At 50.0% G+C, this 19,384-nt stretch overlaps 1 protein-coding gene across 8 annotated transcripts; it reads left to right on the forward strand.

Annotated features, from left to right (window-relative positions):
* The first annotated feature begins 147 nt into the window (after positions 1 to 147).
* MMAB (metabolism of cobalamin associated B) lies at positions 148 to 18,838 on the forward strand. Of its 8 annotated transcripts, none has more exons than XR_013175637.1 (13): positions 148 to 349; positions 1,918 to 1,979; positions 3,496 to 3,589; positions 6,352 to 6,409; positions 8,706 to 8,778; positions 9,024 to 9,121; positions 9,439 to 9,503; positions 11,592 to 11,651; positions 13,118 to 13,804; positions 13,924 to 14,529; positions 15,489 to 15,590; positions 17,112 to 17,229; positions 17,681 to 18,838. XR_013175637.1 is itself a non-coding variant. In XM_077160078.1 (10 exons), exons 1-9 carry the CDS (start codon positions 234 to 236, stop codon positions 13,197 to 13,199), a joined length of 708 nt encoding a protein of 235 aa, XP_077016193.1. In that variant the 5' UTR covers positions 148 to 233; the 3' UTR covers positions 13,200 to 13,218; positions 17,112 to 18,838. The 8 variants fall into 8 exon arrangements, 1 of the variants encoding a protein (XP_077016193.1); XR_013175639.1 differs by having other exon boundaries at positions 13,118 to 13,218; positions 13,681 to 13,804; positions 17,112 to 18,838; XR_013175636.1 differs by having other exon boundaries at positions 17,112 to 18,838.
* Positions 18,839 to 19,384: the final 546 nt, after the last annotated feature.

Here is a 19,384-nt window from a genome sequence, read left to right on the forward strand (position 1 = left end):
TTGGCTTGAGTATCAGCCAATACCCGTTGTAACCAAGCGCCACGGCTTTCCCCGCCCAGGTCCTTCCTGTGAACCAATGGGAAGCAAGCCACTAGGAATGCCCCGCCCTGGGCGAGGGCCACAGGCCAATGGAAAATGGCGGCTGAGCGGTGACGTGTCTGATTGTAGGTGGTGTGACCCTGGGACCCGGACGGGAGCCTGGCAGGGTCAGTCCTCGACCAACGGCCCGACGCATGGCTGCGTGGGTTCTGGGAGGCCGCCTTGGCCTGCGCGTGTGTCTCTGTCCAGGCAGGCTGCTGTATCCCCGTTTCCAGAGCCGCGGTCCCCAGGGCGTGGAAGACGGGGACAGGTGAGTGCCTGGATGGGAGGGTAACTCGGATACCTGCCCCGAATCGTGGCGCGTCGCCATGAGTTCGTCACACCGCAGTGAGGTCACCGCAGCACCGCCAGGTGATGTCCAGTCTTAATCCTGACGTCATCATGACAACATGGAAGCCTGACAGCAGGATTTCATTGCACAAGTCCGGCTGTCATCAGTCAGGGCAGGGCATACTCCACGTGGACCAGGAGGGCCGTCTTGCCTGGACTCAAAGTCAGGGGAGGCAGCAATTCAGATTTGGACTCATCCCCGAAAGAGTTTCTGTTTTACAACACAGATACACTACCGTGATCTACAGACGTCTGTTGTCAAGCAGCTTGAAACTTGCACCCCATTCCCTGACCTCAGAAACTGTAAAGCACCATAAATGAATGTATTCCATAGATCTATAATGCCACCTTTGAATAGCGTTATGATGTCACATTTTAATTTTGAGGTGTGTATTAAAGTTATGTTCTGTTGCTACGTGAAAATACCAGTTTTTAGAACTCTTTGACTGCAGGTCTTCATTTCTGAATTACTTAAAGCCTCAACAAATGGAAGAGGCCCGGTTTCTTCCCTTCCAGAGTGCCCTGCCTCTGGGTGGGATAGAGGTAAGAATTTGGGCCATGGAATAAGACGGTCTAGGCATGATTCTAAGCCCCACCTCTTCCAGCCTTCCTGACCTGGGAAGGTGAGTCTCTAACCCCATGAGCTATTGTCTCCTCAGTGGTAAAAGGAAGGTGCCTACCTCTGGGGCTGTTGGGAAGACTCAAGAAGGTAGAGTTTGTAATCCATTTAGGACAGTATACAGATGATAGGAAGTGAGCAATAAATTCAGCTAATCTTTATTGAGCATCTCCTTTGAGTAGTGTACTACATCAGCTACTATGCAGCTCTAGACATGGGCAAGACACAGTTTCCCCACAAAGGGCTTACAGTCTAGGAGGGATGGAGGGAAATAATGTTAACTGTAAATTACCATCAAGGCAGAGTGAAGTAAGTGCTGCCTCCAAGGTTATGAGCAGCAAGCTGTAGTTTAGTTTCCACACCTTTGTTGTAACAAAGGACCATGGACACAGACGCAGCGGCTTAAAACAGAAATTTTTTACCACAGTTCTGGAGGTTGAAAGTCTGAAATCAAGGTGTGGACAGGGCCATGTTTCCTTTGAAGTCTGTAGGGAAGAAACTGTTCCATACCTCATTTAGCTTTTGGTGGTTACTGACAATCCTTGGCATTCCATGGCTTGTGGCAACATAACTCCACCTGTCTCCATCCTTGGCTGTCTCCTTTCTCTTGGTCTGAAAGATTTCTTCTTATAAAAACACTAGTCATGTTGGATTAGGGTCCACTATAATTTAGTTTGGCCTCATCTTAAATAATAATGTCTGCAAAGATCCTATTTCCAGATAGGGTCATATTCATGACTGGGGTTATCATTTTGGGGGGGACATATTTTTTTGGGGGGCATAATTCAATCCATAACACCCACTCAGGGAGCTACCCTACTGTGTAAGTTGTGCCCACTTAACACCTCTTGATGTTTCTTTCTCATTAGGCCACAGCCTTCCTCAAAGACAACCAAGATCCCCAAGATTTACACCAAAACAGGAGACAAAGGTAGGCTGGGTCAGGTGAAAAATACAAAGAAAGATATATATCAGACACACCATTTTACATTCTTCCGAATTCGTTGCAACTATTCAAAACTATGTGACAAAGCTCATTATACTGAAATGGAAAATGCACAAATATATTGTGTTAAAAGTAAATTGCGTAGTAATACAATCAAATCAATTTGAATTAAACTCAGACTGTTACCTGAGGAGACAGATTGGGTTGTGGGAGGAGGGAATGATCAGAAGGGTTTTGTTTATTGTACATGCTTTTATTCTATTATGATACCTTTTTATAGTGAGTATGTATTACTTTGATAATTAAAAAAGCATACTAGGACTCAATGTACAAAAAAAGGTAAGATGAGGAAGAATATATCAGCATGACACCAATTCCTGAAGTTTAAAACCATGAGGATCAGTAGTGTTGTTTTTGGATGTAAATGTGTGTAGTGAAGTTAAAAACATGCCTAGGAATAGTAAATATCAGGATGATGGTGTCAATACCTCTAACCAAAGACCCCCAGGGACATATCTTCAGTCAAAGTTGAGTTTATTGGCCTGTTGCAACGAGGGAGATGACATACCATGGGAAATCCTGGGGCATCTCAATATGAGGATATTGGAAAGGACTTATTAGAGAATTGGGCTTATGTTAGGAGATTTGGGGGGAATTTTCAAGGAAACAAGGCTTTGCTCTGGTTTGAATGCTGATAGGAAGCAGAGGTTATTCTGTAATTAGGGAGCTTGATAATTTTTATTCAGAAGGTGGGAGGAACCAAGAGAGGCTAAAGCTGTAATTGACAAGGAAGCAGCAGTCACTCACATAAGCCAGGAAAGGGAGATGTTTGGCCACCCTTGTATTCTGGACATTGTTCTGTGTTTAGATGTGATTATGGAAAGGTCTTGTTCCAGTCTCAAGCCGTTGCTGTCATAGGGTGGCCTTATCCAATGTTGGTGTTCTGCAGAATCATTAACGTTGAACAGGATGCCCCAGCCTACCTGTGAGAGCCAGCCAGTGCCTAGCAACACCAAAGCCTGGCTGCTGGTGCCTGGCCAGGCCTCCCTGTCGGGGGTGGCTTTTTTTCTTCTTAGTGGTCAGAGTGAGAAAGGCAGGGAATGCAACCCATGTGCAGGAACAGAGGGCTTTGATTATATATGAAATATAGTTATAACATACACTTACTATAAACATGTTACCTGTTTTATTTCAACAGGATGGTTGGGATACAATTTTTAAGTTCAAAGTGAGAGCATACCCAGAATGAAGTCAGAATAGTAGTTACCCTTGCGGTGGGGAAGGTTGTGTAGCAACTGGAAGACTGTGCATGAGCTTCTAGGGTGCTGATCAGGTGCTCCTTCTCGATCTGAGTGCTAATCACATAGGTGTGTTCAGTGGTATCAGTTCATCAATTTGTCAACTCTTCTGTGTGTACATTGCAAATTAAATGTTTTTTTTTAATAAGGAACATAAAAGGAAAAATAAATCTTAATTTTAGGGGTTATACATTTTTTCGCAGGATTTTCTAGTACCTTTACTGGAGAAAGGAGACCCAAAGATGACCAGGTGTTTGAAGCTGTGGGAACTACAGATGAATTAAGCTCAGCTATTGGGTAAGGGAAACAGGCTTGGCCTTTAGGTTAACTTTGGCTTGGGCATTAGTAGATGTAATTAATGTCAAACACCTGTGAGGTTGCAACCCTCAATAAACATGCCTCATCCTGGAAGCACAGGTCTGCACCACAAAGCTGCCTGGTATAGGTGCTTTTTCCTTCTGGTATCTCTGTGCTGGTATCTGTCCCACACCATGTGAATATGCCTTCCCCCTCCATGTCTGTGCTGTTGAGATACATATATTAAATGAAAGAGGTGAGTCAAGCACAGTGTGTGGTGCACCGGATGTGAGCACTTTTATGAGTGGTGTTTTTTTTTTTTTTTTTTTTGCAGAAATAGATCGCCAAATCTATGGCCAATTGATTTTTTTATTAAGAAAAAATTAACAACAAACAAACAAAACAAGATATCATTCCATTCTACATATATAATCAGTAATTCTTAATATCATCACATAGTTGCATATTCATCATTTCTTAGAACATTTGCATCGATTTAGAAAAAGAAATAAAAAGGCAACAGAAAAAGAAATAAAACAATAATAGAGAAGAAATAAAACAATAATAGAGAAAAAAAAGTTATACATACCATGCCCCTTACTCCTCACTTTTATTTACCACTAGCATTTCAAACTAAATTTATTTTAACATTTGTTCCCTGTATTATTTATTTTTATTCCATATGTTCTACTCTTTTGTTGATATGGTAGATAAAAGGAGCATCAGACACAAGGTTTTCACATTCACAGAGTCTCATTGTGAAAGCTATATCATTGTTCAATCATCATCAAGAAACATGGTTACTGGAACACAGCTCTACATTTTCAGGCAGTTCCCTCCAGCCTCTCCACTACATCTTGAACAACAAGGTGATATCTACTTAATGCGTAAGAATAACCTCCAGGATAACCTCTTGACTCTGTTTGGAATCTCTCAGCCATTGACAGTCTCATTTCACTCTTCCCCCTTTTGGTCGAGAAGGTTCTCTCAATCCCTTGATGTTAATTCTCAGCTCATTCTAGGGTTTTTCTCAGTCCCTTGATGCTGAGTCTCAGTTTATTCCAGGATCTCTGTCCCACGTTGCCAGGAAGGTCCACACCCCTGGGAGTCATGTCCCACGTAGATGGGGAGGGTGGTGAGACTGCTCGTCATGTTGGCTGGAGGGAGAGGCCACATCTGAGCAACAAAAGAGGCTCTCTTAGGGGTGACTCTTAGGCCTAAATTTTAAGTAGACTTGACCTATCTTTTGTGGGGTTAAATTTCATATGAACAAACCCCAAGACTGGGGGCTCAGCCTGTAGCTTTGGTTGTCCACACTGCTTGTGAGAATATCAAGAATTCGACTTGGGGAGGTTGAATTTCTCCCTGATCTCACCATTCCCCGAAGGGGGCTTGCAAATACTTTTCCAGTCACTAATCAAATCACTCTGGGATTCATCGGGCATCACTCTGGACAAACCAACAAAATATGAGTGGTGTTTTTAAATAAACATATACACAGCCAAAGTTTAGAAGGTTAACTCAGGGAATTAATTAGCCAGGATTGGCTGGATCATGCCGTGTAACAAACAACCTCCCAAGTCTCATGGCTTACAACACCAAAGGTGTTTTTCATGCTCTTACTTCGAGCTCATTGCAGTTTGCTTTGTCTCTGTTCAATATGGCCTTGACTCTGGCAAGGCAGCCTCTGTCTGGGACAATACCAGTGGGGTGGGAGTGGCAGCAAATATTTGGGAACAGTAGTCCATGCCCTCACTCAGCAAGTTGTTATCAGTGTAAGCTTTGATATTCTCAAGCATTGTCTGGCTCACAAGCTCTGACATGACCCAGTGGTTAAAGATATGTGGGAATTAGACAGACCTGGGTTCATATACTGTACCACTGCTGACTGGTTTGCAATTAGGGGCAAATTGTCTGGCCCCTCCAAGCCTCAGTGTACTGTTCTTTCAGATGATCGTGGTAACAGTATCCACTTCATTGCATTGCTGTGCGAATTAAATGAGAAATCCACATTCCTTCAGGGCAGTGTCTATCACAAGTAATAATAACATTAGCTATTATTGTTCTTGGTGATGGGCCTGACTGGGTAAGATTTTCAGGACAGTGGTAAAAACAGTCTACTGGCAGGGTAGAGAAAACAAAATCCTGTGGTGTGGTGGGGAAGGAAGAAGGCAGACACATAAGATGAATTGGGAAGAGGTGGGAGAAGGCAGGTTCCAGCATCAGTGATTCAGAATTAGCAAGTTAGTGAGCCATGTTTTCTTAGTTAATATGGGGCAGGGGTTCGGGGAACCTCAGTTGTGCATCCTTTCTTTGAAAAATAGCAATTCAGCATCTTCATGTGCCAGGCACCTAGTGCCTGCCAGCATTGCCTCCTCCAGGCAGCCCTCCCTGAACTCTTCACCGAGGCAGTTTTCACAGGACTCTCCCTGTCTTTCAGTTTGCAACTTCACAATCCACACTATGATATCTGACTAGTATCTCTCCCTCTCCTGGACAGAGTCTGCATCAGCTTCTGCTTACCGCTGGATTGCCAGGGCCTGGCCAGAGGAATTGTGGAGTGGGTGGAAGGGTATAAAAAAAAGCATTTTGAGAAGAAAATTTCCCTATCCAAATGAAAGATGGTGATGTTCTTATTGTCACAAGAAGAATAATGCCATGGCTGTTACAGCTAAGTTATGGCCGAGATTCTATTGTCTTACAGGAAAACAAGCCCTGGGGATGCTATATGAGAGGCATATTCTTTCCCCTTTTCCTCACAGGTTTGCTATGGAATTAATCACCGAGAAAGGCCACACATTTGTTGAAGAGCTTCAGAAAGTGAGTAATGTCATCTGGGCCCGAGCTGGGGTCTTTCACCCCGAGGCCTGGTGGCCATAACTGGAGTCTCCATCTGACTGTTACTTTCTCTGTGTGTGATCAAGGGCCAGTTCTTCTCCCCCTGTGAGCCTTGGTTCCTTCCTCTGTAAAGTGGGCCAATCCTTCCTCACAGGTGGGTGGCGAGGACTACATTATTAAATGAGGGGAATGCAAAGAACAGTTGTTTTCAACTGGGGGTGATTCTTCCCCCAGGGAGCACTGGGCATTATCACATTTCTGGTCATCACCGTGAGCTGCTGACACCTCGTGGGTGTAGGCCAGTGATGTTCCTCAGCGTCCGACGGTGCACAGTCCCCCGTCAGAAAGAATGGCCTGGTCAGTGGCACTGAGGCCGAGAAAGCTCGGGCACGGCACCTCAGCCAGTGGGACCAGGGTTGCCAGTACTAGTGTCCTGTTCTGAAGAGGCTGTGGAAGTTCTGACCCGTGAGAGAACTTCCAAAACAGGGACACCATCCCCAGGACACCAGGGCACATGGCTAAGATCTTGGTCCAGGGTGGTTTACAGGTCACCCTGAATTTTAGAAGCTTATTGCTTTTGGCCCAGCCTTTTTGCCCTGTTGGTGCTTCTGGCTTCCCGGGAGCAGATGGTGGGGAGTGAGCTGCTATAGCTGTGGCTGCAGAAGGTTGGGAGGCCGCAGCTACCAGAACCCCTCATGAATGCGTGGAAACCTGTATCATAGAGAACAGTTTTCCTCCTTGTAACAAGGAAGCATCCATATCCATGGCGGTTGTTGCTATGTGCTGTGGTCACCTGAGTCGGGGTTTGCAGGGGAGTAGGGAAGGGCGGTGACGTGATGACGTGGTGAAAGCCCCTCTGCTTCAGGGCCCCTGTGCTTTGGGTCATAGCTTCCTATCACCTCCAGGGCCTTCTCTGGCCATCCCGCCTCTCCACCCGTGTCAGACACCTCTCCTGGGTTTCCACAGTTCCTGTGTGTCCCTCTCTAACGAAAGTTGTCAAAGAAAGTGCTAAACTGTTTCCTCACTTGTCTGTCTCCCTGTGAGTGGCTCAGCTGGGTGCCCTACCTGGTCCACAGGTGGTGCCAGTGAGCAAGTACCAGGCAGCGTACCCGTGCTCTCCTTGCCTCACCTCATTTGATCCTCACAGAGGCCCATGTGGGGAGGGCAGTGTGCACATTTTACAGCGTGCAAAACCGAGGCTTAGAAAGCAGGATGTGCCCAGGGCCCCACAGCTGGGAATCCACCTGACTCCCCAACGGGTGCAACTCTCCAGCCCCTGGAGGTCAGTGTTGTGGTAGCCACCAAGTGGGTATTAGTACTACTCCCGCTTCCACCGAAGACATGGACACCAAGAGCTCAAGTAACGGCCCACGGTCTCTTGCAGTGCAGTTGGGTTGGCAGCCTACACCTGCCCCCCATGCCCGCCCCTCACAGTGGCGTTCTCTCGGTGCTCACAGACCTTCCTGCTCCCTGCAGGTAACTGTCCAGCCTGCATGGGCCTCAGCTGGGCACAGAGCCAGAGGCAGGCGTTTATGGGAGCTCGTTGCTCACTGGTCACGTGGGGACCCCGTGTCCTTTCAGCACACAGGCCACTTCTGTTCCAAGCAAACCTGCTGCCCTTCTTGGGGCACAGACATTGCCCCAGTATGCTTCCTGTTTCAGGAACAGTCCTCACCCTTAGCCCCACAAACCTCAGCTGGCCAGGTTCTCCCAGAGCATGTCCTCACAATTCCTCATCCTCTACAGTGTAGAAAACACTTGTGTTTGGTCTCTTGGTCCAACTTTACAGAGCTAGAAAATCCAAGTCATCAGGGCGGGCCACCGTGGCTCAGCAGGCAAGAATGCTTGCCTGCCATGCCAGAGGACCTGGGTTCGATTCCCGGTGCCTGCCCATGTTAAAAAAAAAAAAAAAAAATCCAAGCCATCAGTTTCGGGAGAAGAAAATGCCTGACAGGGCTCAGGCACGTGGAAGACACTTACTTCTCACCCGTGTGTCTGACGCGGCTGTGTGCAGAGAGCCTTTTCCTCCCCCCGCCTCAGAAGGAGCTGCGGTGCCAGGCCCCTCCCCGCAGGCTGGGGTCCCAGGAAGAGGAAGACACATTGTGCTGAAGGTTCAGGCAGAATTTGCTAATTAGTCTTTCAAGGGCAGCTAATTAAAGGTTCTGACAGCCTCCAGAAAACCAGCGCTTGTGCCCCTGACACTTCTCTGCGTGTGTAATTACGGTCTCTCTGCCGCCCACCAGGAAGAGATCTCACTCGCACCCCCTGTCTCCTCCAGGTCCAGTGCCTGCTGCAGGATGTGGGCGCCGCCCTTGCCACGCCAAGGTCCTCGGCCAGGGAGGCCCACTTAAGTAATTCTTTGAAGCTGCTGTGTGTGTTCAGAGACCCTGCGGGGTCCTGGGGGTGGGGCTCTCCCCTGGATGGCACCACCTGGAAGCCTAGTCCCCCATAGACCCGCAGGCGGGCACGGTGGGGAGGCACCTCTGCATCGGTGGAAGCAGTTTGTGCAGCACCGCGCAGAAGGGCCTGGGGCACTTTCTTTGCTGATTTGGCCACAGGCCTCACAGCGGTTTCCTTCTGCTCCCTGACTCCGCAGAGCACACTGCCTTCGAGGAGAATTCCATCCTGGAGCTGGAGCAGTGGATTGACAAATACTCCAGCCAGCTCCCTCCTCTCACGGCTTTTATCCTGCCAGTAGGTATTGGGTGGCCTGAACCTGGGGCTGGGGGTTGGGGGCTGGAGGAGTGGCTGCAGGCCAAGGGAATTGACAAAAACCCATGGACTTTAAGACCCCCTCTTTAGCTCTCAAGAGTGACGGAAGTTACCTCCTTAGTCCCCTCTGGATTCCTGCTGGCCCCTCCCCAGCCCTGCTGCTCTGGAAGAGGCTGCTTGGCAGGTGTTCACCTGCAGGCACTGCTGCAGGCAGGCGCTGCTGGTGGCAGGGCAGGGCCTACCTGTCTGCAGGAGGCACCCCACCCACATCTCACAGCCAGGCCGCTTTCTCGTTTCAGTCGGGAGGCAAGAGCAGCTCTGCGCTGCATTTCTGTCGCGCTGTGTGCCGCCGAGCTGAGAGACGGTAAGGGGCCCTCGGGAGCGGGAGTCTCCTGCGAGTGGGAGGCAGGCGCTGCTTCACTGTGCAGGCAGGACCAGGACTGACCCAGTCTCTCCCCATGTAATTTCACAGGGGAACCAGGCAACTGGGGTGAACAGGACAGGGCTGGGTCCTAGTTTGTTTATACCCAAACATGCACATATTGGAACTTTGTAATAACACTTGGTATGAAATTCAAAAGGGTATTCGGTGAGAGTTGCCCCTACCGTGTGCCCAGTCCCCTGTTCTGAGGTGTGAATGTGGGGGTAGTTTAGATGGGTGGTCAGGGAAGGCCATTGGCAGAGGACGTGCTCTTCTAGCTGAGCAGAAGTGAGCAACTAGAACCATACACTAGGATGGGGGCCCTGAGGGAAGGTGCCGCGGTGGCCTGGCCTGGGAGGGCAAGGAAGGTCTCGGTGCTGGCTGTCTGGGTCTGGGGTGAATTGAAGGATAGGGGTCAGGTTTAGTGCCAGGCGGGGAGAACAGCAAAGGTGAAGGTACCTGTCTGCACTGGAAGAACAAAAAGGAGCTGGGGTGTCGGGACGCATTGTGGGAGCTAGGGCACCGTGAGGCTGAGGGCTGAGCAGAGGCAGGCCTGACCTGGCTTCATAGGCCATTGACAGCTTCTAGGCCATATGCAAGTCTCTGTTTTGAAAGGACCCTATCGGTTGCTGGGTGGAGAAGGGCCCAGAGGGAAACATGGCTATGGAGGCCCGGATAGAAGCTATCAACAAACCACCAACTGAGAGTTGGGGAGAGGAGGGACCCCCAAAGCTATTGATAGCTCTTCAAAGAAATATTAAAACAGAACTTGCAAAATCTACATTTACACCATTTTTCAACTTTACAGAGAAATGGAAATAAAACCCTACTTTGGACAAGAGACAGGGTCACACCACATACTTTAGGTTCATTATTTTGTTGAATTCTCACGGTACTTGGAGAGAGGTGGGTGACCTCTGCTTTACAGGAATGAGGAACCAGGGCTCAGAGAGGTGACTGTCAGGGTTCTCCAGGTTGTCCACGGTGGAGTTAGGATTTGAGCCCAGGTCTCTGACTGCAAACCCCAAGCCCTTTGCACGGCCCCACACCCCCAGGAGTTAGCCCTTCACCGAAAGGATCTTGGTCCCAGGTGGTTTCTTAAGGGATCCTGGTGAACATAAAGAGCTTTGGCTTCAAAAGGAAAAAATGGCTGTTTATGTCATGCCAGTGCTTTAACTTGCCAAAATGGAAATGATCTAAAGGCCCAACAGCAGAGCCTGGCCAAGCAGATGCACCAGACGGTTACATGGTGAGCACAGTGACTGGTGTGCACATCGCCCATGGAAGTGTGTATGTGTGTGTGCCTGTGTGTGCAGAAAGCCCCGTGCTGAGCATTGTGTGCCCAGGGCAGCGTGAGGGTATGGAGCGGGTGTGGGCTTTCAGGGGCAGGCCTGGGGCACATTCTGTCCGGGCCACTTTCCAGCTGTGTGGCCTTGGGCACAGGACAGAAAACCCAAGCCTCGGTTTTCATCTAGACGGTGGGGGGTACCTGCCAGCAAGAATTCCTCCTTGTGTGTGGGGAGCCTAGTGCGGGCCTGCCACATAGTGAGGGGTCAGTGAACGCAGCTCACTAACTGCAGCGTGCACACGCAGGCTAGCAGGGACTCCAGGCAACCCAGGGCCATGTACGGCATTGGGACTGTGGTTTGCTTGGGTGGTTTTCTCCCCTGTGAAGTACCCTAAGACATAACCTAGAAGGGGCTTAGAGTGGTAACTCCTGGAGAATAAGCACCAGGGCCCACCCTCCTCAGCCCCTCCCCCCACAGAGGACCCCCACACCCAGCAAGATAAAGGCAGGCGGCTTGGATGTGGTACCACCTGCCACCCCACCACTTCTGTCCTCCTCGGGCTCACAGGAAGGGGGTTGGATGTTCAGGTTTAGCCCCTGGGTGAATGATTTTCCGTCTGGAGTGTGGGGTGGGCTTCGCACAGGCTCCCCCCACGCGGCCGTGGTTGTAAGCTGCTGGCCCAGGGCAGTAGGTGTGTCAGATGCCGGTATGCAGCCTGATGGTGTGCTTCTTCCCCATCCAGCGTGGTGCCTCTTGTCCAGAGGGGAGAGACGGATGCAAACGTGGCCAAGTTCTTAAACAGGTACTTAGATGGAAGGTGGAGAGTCGGAGAAACAGCCCTTTTTGTGGGAATAGCAGTGGAATGGGCCTGAGGAGCAGTGCTGGGGTGGTGTTCGTTCCTTCATTCACTAAATATTCAGTGTCTGCTGGGTGCTGGGTGCACGCTGGGTGTGGGGCCTGCAGCTGTGAACAAAGTAGACACTGTTCCTGTCCCCAGGGAGGATAGGATGTTGTTGGGAGAGGCGGCTCTAAAGAAAACCAGCAAAAAATATACAAATAAATACAAAGGGATCGTGCAGGGGAAAGGACCTCTTTGAAGTGGGACGATGAGGGAAGTCCCCACAAGGTGTTTTGATGGTGACTAACCTGGGAGCCCAGGAAATCAGACCCTGTGTCAGTGGTCTCCCCTCCCCACAAGGCACCAAGGAGAGAAGACAGCCAGGCAGAGGGGTCCACCAGCACACTGGGCTGGCCCAGGGAGGGCTCCTCCAGCCCAGCGGCTCAGCCTCAGCCCTCAGCCTCGGCTACCCCAGGGCCTGCTCTGCTGGCTGCTCCTCGTCTTGGCTCATGCATTGCCCGTGTGGGTGAGGCCAGGCCCAGCCGCAGGCAGGCGGGTGAACTGCGGGAGGGGCTGCCCTGGGGGTGAGGAAGTGACCTCACAGTGGTTTACAGGTTATCAGGATTGGGAAGAGAGCAGTAGGTTAATGGAAAAGTAATTTCTGTTTGAGATGATAAGGAAGGAGAAGGATTGAATGTTAGCGGCAGTAGCACAATATTGTGGTTATAATTAATACTACTGAATTGGCCACTTAAATATAGTTAGAAAGGGAAAATTTTGCTTTATGTCAGTTACTACAATAAAAAGTTTAAAAAAAAAAGTGACCTCATGGTGGTGCTGGCCCGTCTCTCCTCCCATCGGGTTTGGCCTGGGCTTTGGTAGGCCCTGGGTGGCTGTCCTCCGCCTGGAGAGGAGCGGGCACGAGGGGAGTGGAGCTGGGGGTGTCCACCCCCTGTGAGAAGGGGTTCCATTTGTCTTCCCAGCTGCTCACCGCCCCAGCAGGCCGCACGGGGCCAATGGGAAAGCAGCGCGTTGTGGCCGTCCAGGTGCATGCAGCCCACGGCGGGGAACGGTGCCCAGGGTGGCAGCTCTGCCACCGTGACCGAGAGGCGCCGGCGGGGCCGCCAGGAATCGGGGGTTGGGAATTCACCACCACCTGCGTCTGGGAGGGTTTTGGGAGGACGTGGCATGGCCTCGGGGCAGGACTGAGGTGGAGAGGCAGCGAAGCAGGGTGGTGTGCTAGGGCGGGGGCAGCGAACCTTGGCTCCCACGGAAGGTCCGTCTCGGGTGCTGTCCGTAAGAGCCCAGGCCCGCCGAGCACTGCCTGCTGCTCCGGGGGTGTGTAACTCAGATTTCCTCCTTGAAGACCAACATGGGGGCACTGATCTCTCGTTTAGAATCGTTTCATTTGGTTCTCTGTCCCCCTCCAGACTCAGCGACTATCTCTTCACATTAGCCAGATATACAGCCATGACGGAGGGGAATCAAGAAAAGATATACAAGAAAAAATGACCGATTCGACTGAGCTGAGGTACTGGGAAATAACGGCCTGGGGAAGCTTTTTCAGCCCCTCCATCATGATGGTGAAGAGGAGAAGAGAAGGGTTTGCCCATCCAGTGTCCTGATTCCCGAAGTTCTCACAAGGAGCTAGAAGCTGGTCTTTTGTCCAGACTCAGCTTTGTCCCAGACCCCCTGACACTTCCCTCAAGGATCTGTGGCTGGTAGAGAATCACTCTCTGCCCCAGGTGCTCCTTGGTCTTGTTAGGGAACTGGGAATTCAGTATTGCCGAAAAGAAAGGGAAGGTGGTTGCTGGAATGAGAAGGAGCTGTGCCAAAAAGAATGAAAGTTGAAAAGGTGTGTGTGTGTGAGAGAGAGAGAAAGAAAGAGGAACAGCCCTCCCACTGCCAGGATTTGGAATGACACCAGAGGCCTTTGGAAGTGTAATTGTGATTTACCTGTGCCAAAGGGGCTTTAAATGTCACATTTATAAAGGGGAAGGCATACAGGATTTGGAAGTTTAGTCACCTCTGAGTCACCCATCACCTTCCAAGTGCGGGAAGAAGGACGACTGCAGATTTACAGGCGAGGCCTCAGCAACACTCGTCCTGGATTGAAGGTGGCGGGGGGGTGTGGATTCACCTTGGAGAATCCTCTCTAAAAGGGCTCCCTCCTTCGAGGGATGGAGACCCTGGGGAGAGACACCTCTGTCTCCTGAGAGATGCCTTTCCTGCCTAGGCAAGAGGGAGTGGAGCTCCAAGCTGGAGTTGCAGCCGCCTTGAGAAGATGAGGTCTTCACTTTCCGACAAGGCTGATATGGATGAGGCCCTCCTGATGTTGCCCTTGGCTGCTTCCTGCCTCTGGAATCCATGCCACGGCTGTATTTTATTTCAGTTGTCACTACTGCTCCCCCCTGCTAAGGAACGGACTGACAGCACCAGCTGTGTCCTTGGGAAGGGGGATATTTATGAAGGGCTAAGACACAACCTGAGAACTTAAAGATTCCACCCTGCTAATTGCAGGAAGTGAATTTTCAGAAGGGGAGGCTCTTGCAGACTGCAGGGCTGAAAATGTGTGGTGGATTCAGGCCAGTGATCCCTTATTAACTCCCACAAGGCACCATGCTAAGCCCAGGAAGGCCAGCCTCTCTACTGTTCTTGCCTGCAAATCAGCAGACATTAAAATATCAGTCATGTGTCTATTTTTGCCACCATTCTTACCACCTCACCTGCTGATTTTGTGTGAGGAATAGGCAGGTTTCGTCTCCTGTGGATCCTTCGGTTCCTGGCTGGCTGCTGTGGCCCTATTACACCTGGGAGAGGGCAGCTGAGGTGCCCATGACCCGTGAGTGAAATATACCCGGGAAGTGGCCCTGTCCGATACCTTGCCCCTCCCCACCTATCCATTTGTCCCTCCCACCAGGGCTGGCACACAGTAGGTGTTCATTGTAAACAGAACTGGGAATGGCAAGTAAAAGCACAAGTAGATTCCAGAAAGGCTAATTCCTGTGAACTCTTCCATCCAAGCACCCAAAGGCTCATCCAAGGAGGAGTGTGTCCTAAGAGCTTACAGTGGGTCAGTCAGATCTGCCATTACCTTACATCTCCCTGGGAGGAGCAGATATGTGTAATGAAACCACAGTCCCACACTCCTAGTTATGGTAAAGGGAATGAGGGAAGCATATGAGGGAAGCTCTTCAAGTAAATACAACACCCTGTCTGGGAACAGGCTGTCACAGGATGGACATTAACCCTTGGCTCCCACCGCTCGGACCCTACGTCCTCCCTCTTCTTTCTCACTGGGAAACATTTTCCTAAGAAGCCGCCCAGATGCAGGGCAGACTCAGCACCTCTGGAAGTGTTTCTCCAGCCTTGGAAAAAACAAAAAAGCCTCACTTGGGGGGCCCAGAGGATGAGTTGGTTTGAAACATTTGCTCTGTGGCAATACCACCCCAAGCCATATTGAAGCCCGAGGCAAAATAGCAAATATCACTTTCCAAAATATCTTCCTATATTCTGAACCAAGTGGGAAAACTTAGTAAAAATTCTGCAGTCAAGAAACATGATAATGCGTGAAGCCAGCGTTGCTCGGTCCGTTCTCACAAATGGCCCCATTGTACAGTAATGCAGGGTTGCAAAACAACAGCCCGTCTGTAAGTTGTGATAGCTTGTTCATCATGAGGTATTTTTTTTTTTTGCATTATTTTGAGCTTTTAAAAGTATTGTATTAAAATATAACTTGTCTTGCCTACTGAGTTTTTTGGTGTTCCCTTGAAGGTGAGTGCCTCGCTTGTCTCTCCCTAGCTTGGGTCCCACTCTTTGGATCAAGACTTGGTCCGGTAACCAGGCTGATGTCTCACCCTCCATTTTAGATGATCCCACAATAATACCACCAGCCAGCATTTGGTAAGTGCTTGCTGTGTGCTAGGCACCAAGCAATTGCTCCACATACCTTTATCAGTTCAACTTCACAGCAACCCTGGAAGGAAGCACCCTCGAAATTCCCAGCTTTGTAGGTGGGTAAACTGAGGCTCAGAGACGAGATCCACCTTGTCCCAGCAATTCAGTGGCAAGACATGGGCTCCAGACATGACTCGTGACTCCTGGCCCATCGTTCCTTGCCTTACACCCCGTTGCTCTTTAACAGTGACTTTCATCACAACCTGGGCTGCAGCGAACAGCCCCAGGCACTAATAGATCCCGCTGTCTCATTTCTCAACCTAGTTTCCCTTAAATGATACTTCATAGCTATTGTTAATGTGCATTTTTCACCAAGTAATTTTTGCATCCTGAACTGGCGATGCATCCCAATGACAAACATCCTCGGTTCCGAATCCCCTGTCAACTGCAATGTCACCCTTTCCTCCTCCTGGATACCTTCTTCCAACAGCCCATCCAGTTTTACGATCACTTTGTCTCAGTTATCGCTACTGAACCTTTAAGAATCCAGACACACTTCAAGTTTAATTGAATACGATTCTGTGTATAATAAATTCCATGTGAATGCTACATAAATCAGCACCTTTGGAAGGATTTGTTGCTTGTCCTTCCCATCAGTGTGGGGCCTGGGCATCTCACTGGCAATTCTGGACCCAAGCTGGTCCTTTCTGATCATCTAGAGGAATAAATTCACCTTTGCAGCTCAGCTGGGGGAGCAATTTTAATGTACTTTGGCTGATGGTTTTTCTTCTGTGAAAGTTCCTTGTGGAAGATGGTATTTGAGCCCAAGCAGAGATGGGGTGGGCAGGTTGGGAAGACCCAAAGAACTGGGATGTCCCTCATATTCTCCCACTCTGTGGAATCAGAAGCTTCTAAAGCTGTGCTTCATCACCTCTGGAACTCTGATGAAAGCTATGTGCACACACTCCCTAGACAGATGAAAATATGTTTAGAAGCTTGCACATAGTTTTAGGAAGTCTGCAGAACTAGGTAAGGATCCCTGTTCTTACCTCTCCGGGAGCTATGTCCGCACTCATGAGGCTCTTTTCCAGCAGTCTCTCTGGGGCAGGGGTTGGGTTCCTATAGTCACACCCTTGAACTGTGAGCTGCTGCTGTTGCATTTAAATCAAGTATTTCCTTTTCAAATAGCTCAGGCCCTGGTTGTATTACTGCTGACTGCCTGGCAATCCTGGTTGGTTTAGATTTGCTGAGCAAGTACTGCTCCCCTTTCCTACCAGGTGGGGAGACGCAGGTGCCTCTGGATGGGGGTGGTCACGTGGCTCCAGGAACACCTTGCCAAAATGGAAGTGGGAGTGAATGGCCACAGAACAGTGAGAGCCGAGAGGGATCCCATTTTACTGAGGAGGAAACTAAGGTCCAGGGAAGAGAAATTAAGTAAATATTAATGGCTCCTAATTGAGCATTGATTGTGTCCAGGCATCTTGCCGAACACCTTACATGCAACATTTAATTTACTTCTCTCCACAGCCAGTGAAGGTAGTACATCGTCATCATCTTCATCACTACCACCACCATCATCATCGTCATCCCCAGCTGAGACCCCGAGAGGAGGAATAACTTCCTCAAGGTCACACGATTCCGAGAGGTAGAGTTGGGCTTTAACTCGGGGCTCTTTGTCTCCAAACGCCATGACTAGCACTCAACACTTAGTTAGTGCCAGGTCTGCTCGGTTTTATTTCTCAGAACCTGATGGGGCGCGTACGGTTTCTCTCCCCATTTCACAAGTGAGGAAACAAGTTCAGAGGGGCGAAGTCACTTGCTCAGAGTCACACGATGGCCATTGAGGTGATGATGGTTATAACACTGACCAAAAGCTGCCATTTACTGAGCTCCGGTTGAGCTCTTCTTACACACCATAGTCACAACAGGCCATCAGACAGACCTTGGCATCACTGATTGTTAATTGAGGCACAGGGGGAGGGCACTTTGGCCGCTGTCCCACAGTGAATAGGAGACTGAACTCGGACTGAGCTGGCATCTGTCCACCTTCACGTTCTCACCTCTGCATGTTGCTCCCCGCGGCGGGTCTCCCAAAGGGCGATCCTCTTGGGACAGTTGGCCATGACGTAACCTGACAATGAAGTGAGGCCCGGCTTCTCCTGCCAGCATTCTGGTTGCTTTGGCGACAAGCAGTCTCTCCTAGGAAGAGTGATAGACAGGCACAGGACCAAAAGATACCCCAAGAACCGAATGAATAAACGAGGATCACAGGATGACTTCTCCCCACACCCAGCCCCATGGAAACAGCTTCCCAGCAGCTGCTCCCCCAGCAGTGACGCCCAGTCCTCATCACTGACCATCTGCAGCACCCAGGACCCCTCCCGGCAAGCAGTTTCCTTTATTTACAATCACCTTGGAAGGGTCGAGCAGGCATATGTTGCCAAGGGTCGTTTATTCTTGTTTATAAAATTTATGGCTTTGCCTCGATTACGCACTGTCAGGACGGGAAGGATTGGCCCCAAAGTCTCTTGCCGCATGACTGCCTCAGCCGTGCATACATCTGTTAACTCCGCGGGGCCGCAGAGGAAATAAAGCTTGCTGTAACTCAGGCGCGCGCCGGCCCGCCACGAACCGCGAGGGGCAGCCTCGCTGGGGGAGAAAACCCAGCCAGGCGGCCGGTCGGTGCGCGGGGAAGGCGGATGATGGGCTCGGGCGCCCTGCCCTCCCGGTAGTGGACGCGCGAAGGCACTTTGATTTGGAGCGTGGGAGAGAAGGAACTTGATCTCCAGGCAGCCCAGCAGCTGGAGAGAGTTCTGCAGCCGGCATCTCTCCACCCGCAGACCACGGTGCGGGGGAGACACTGACCCCACGCTGATGGGGGCTGTGGAAATCGGTGCCACCTGCCGGAGGGCGATTCGCACTGCGCCTTCAAGTCCTGGAATAGGTCCCTTACCACCCGCAATTCCAGTCTCGGGGTTTTGTAAGAGGCACATACATGGAGCTATAAGAGTTTTTTCAGCGCGGTGTTGCTCATTACCATGAAAAACTGAAATGTATGTTCGACAATAGGAAGCTATATAATAAGTAAAATGTTTAACCATAAGGGGCTATTAAAAAAAAATGTCATGGAGCCACTGAAAACGATGGTGTCTTCTATACATTTGTCATAGAAGAGTGTACGCCATCTACTAATTGAAAAAAAAGTTACAAAATGGTATGACTAGGAAGATCCGAATTCTGTAAAAGAAACGTGTGTGTGTATAGACCATAGGAAAAATGCAAGGATCCATTCCATTCCATATGTTCGTAATACTTATCGGTACACTGTGAGAATATGGGTGGTTTTAATTTCATTTTTGTTTATCTCCAGTTTTGGGGTTGGATTTAACAAAGGCTTACTTGTATAATCAACAGTGTGAAAAAGAGAAGAGAGACTGACAGTTGGTTTCTCTGCCTGTGATAAACCATCCACCTCCCTTGGGATGGACTGAGACCCCCTCACCTTCCCCAGCCCATGGGGAGGGCGCCCTCCAGTGAGCAAAGCTCCAGGAACCCTCTGGAGCCCTGTAGCCTGGAGGGATGCACTCTGTTCATTCTGGGGGGCACAGCTGGCTGCTTGGGGCCCAGCCCCTGTGCGGCCTGAATGTTGACGCTTGGCCTCCATTTCAGGGCACCAGAAGAGGGAAGAGAAATGACAGTGGCCCCACTGACGGGTCCCAGGGGATAATTGTGCCAGCATTTCACACAGCTCTCGAGGGTGTTGGTATCACTCTTTATCCCCTGTTGGCTCCTGCAACTTT

Source organism: Tamandua tetradactyla, chromosome 5, assembly GCF_023851605.1.
Source record: "Tamandua tetradactyla isolate mTamTet1 chromosome 5, mTamTet1.pri, whole genome shotgun sequence".
Lineage (NCBI taxonomy): Eukaryota > Metazoa > Chordata > Mammalia > Pilosa > Myrmecophagidae > Tamandua > Tamandua tetradactyla.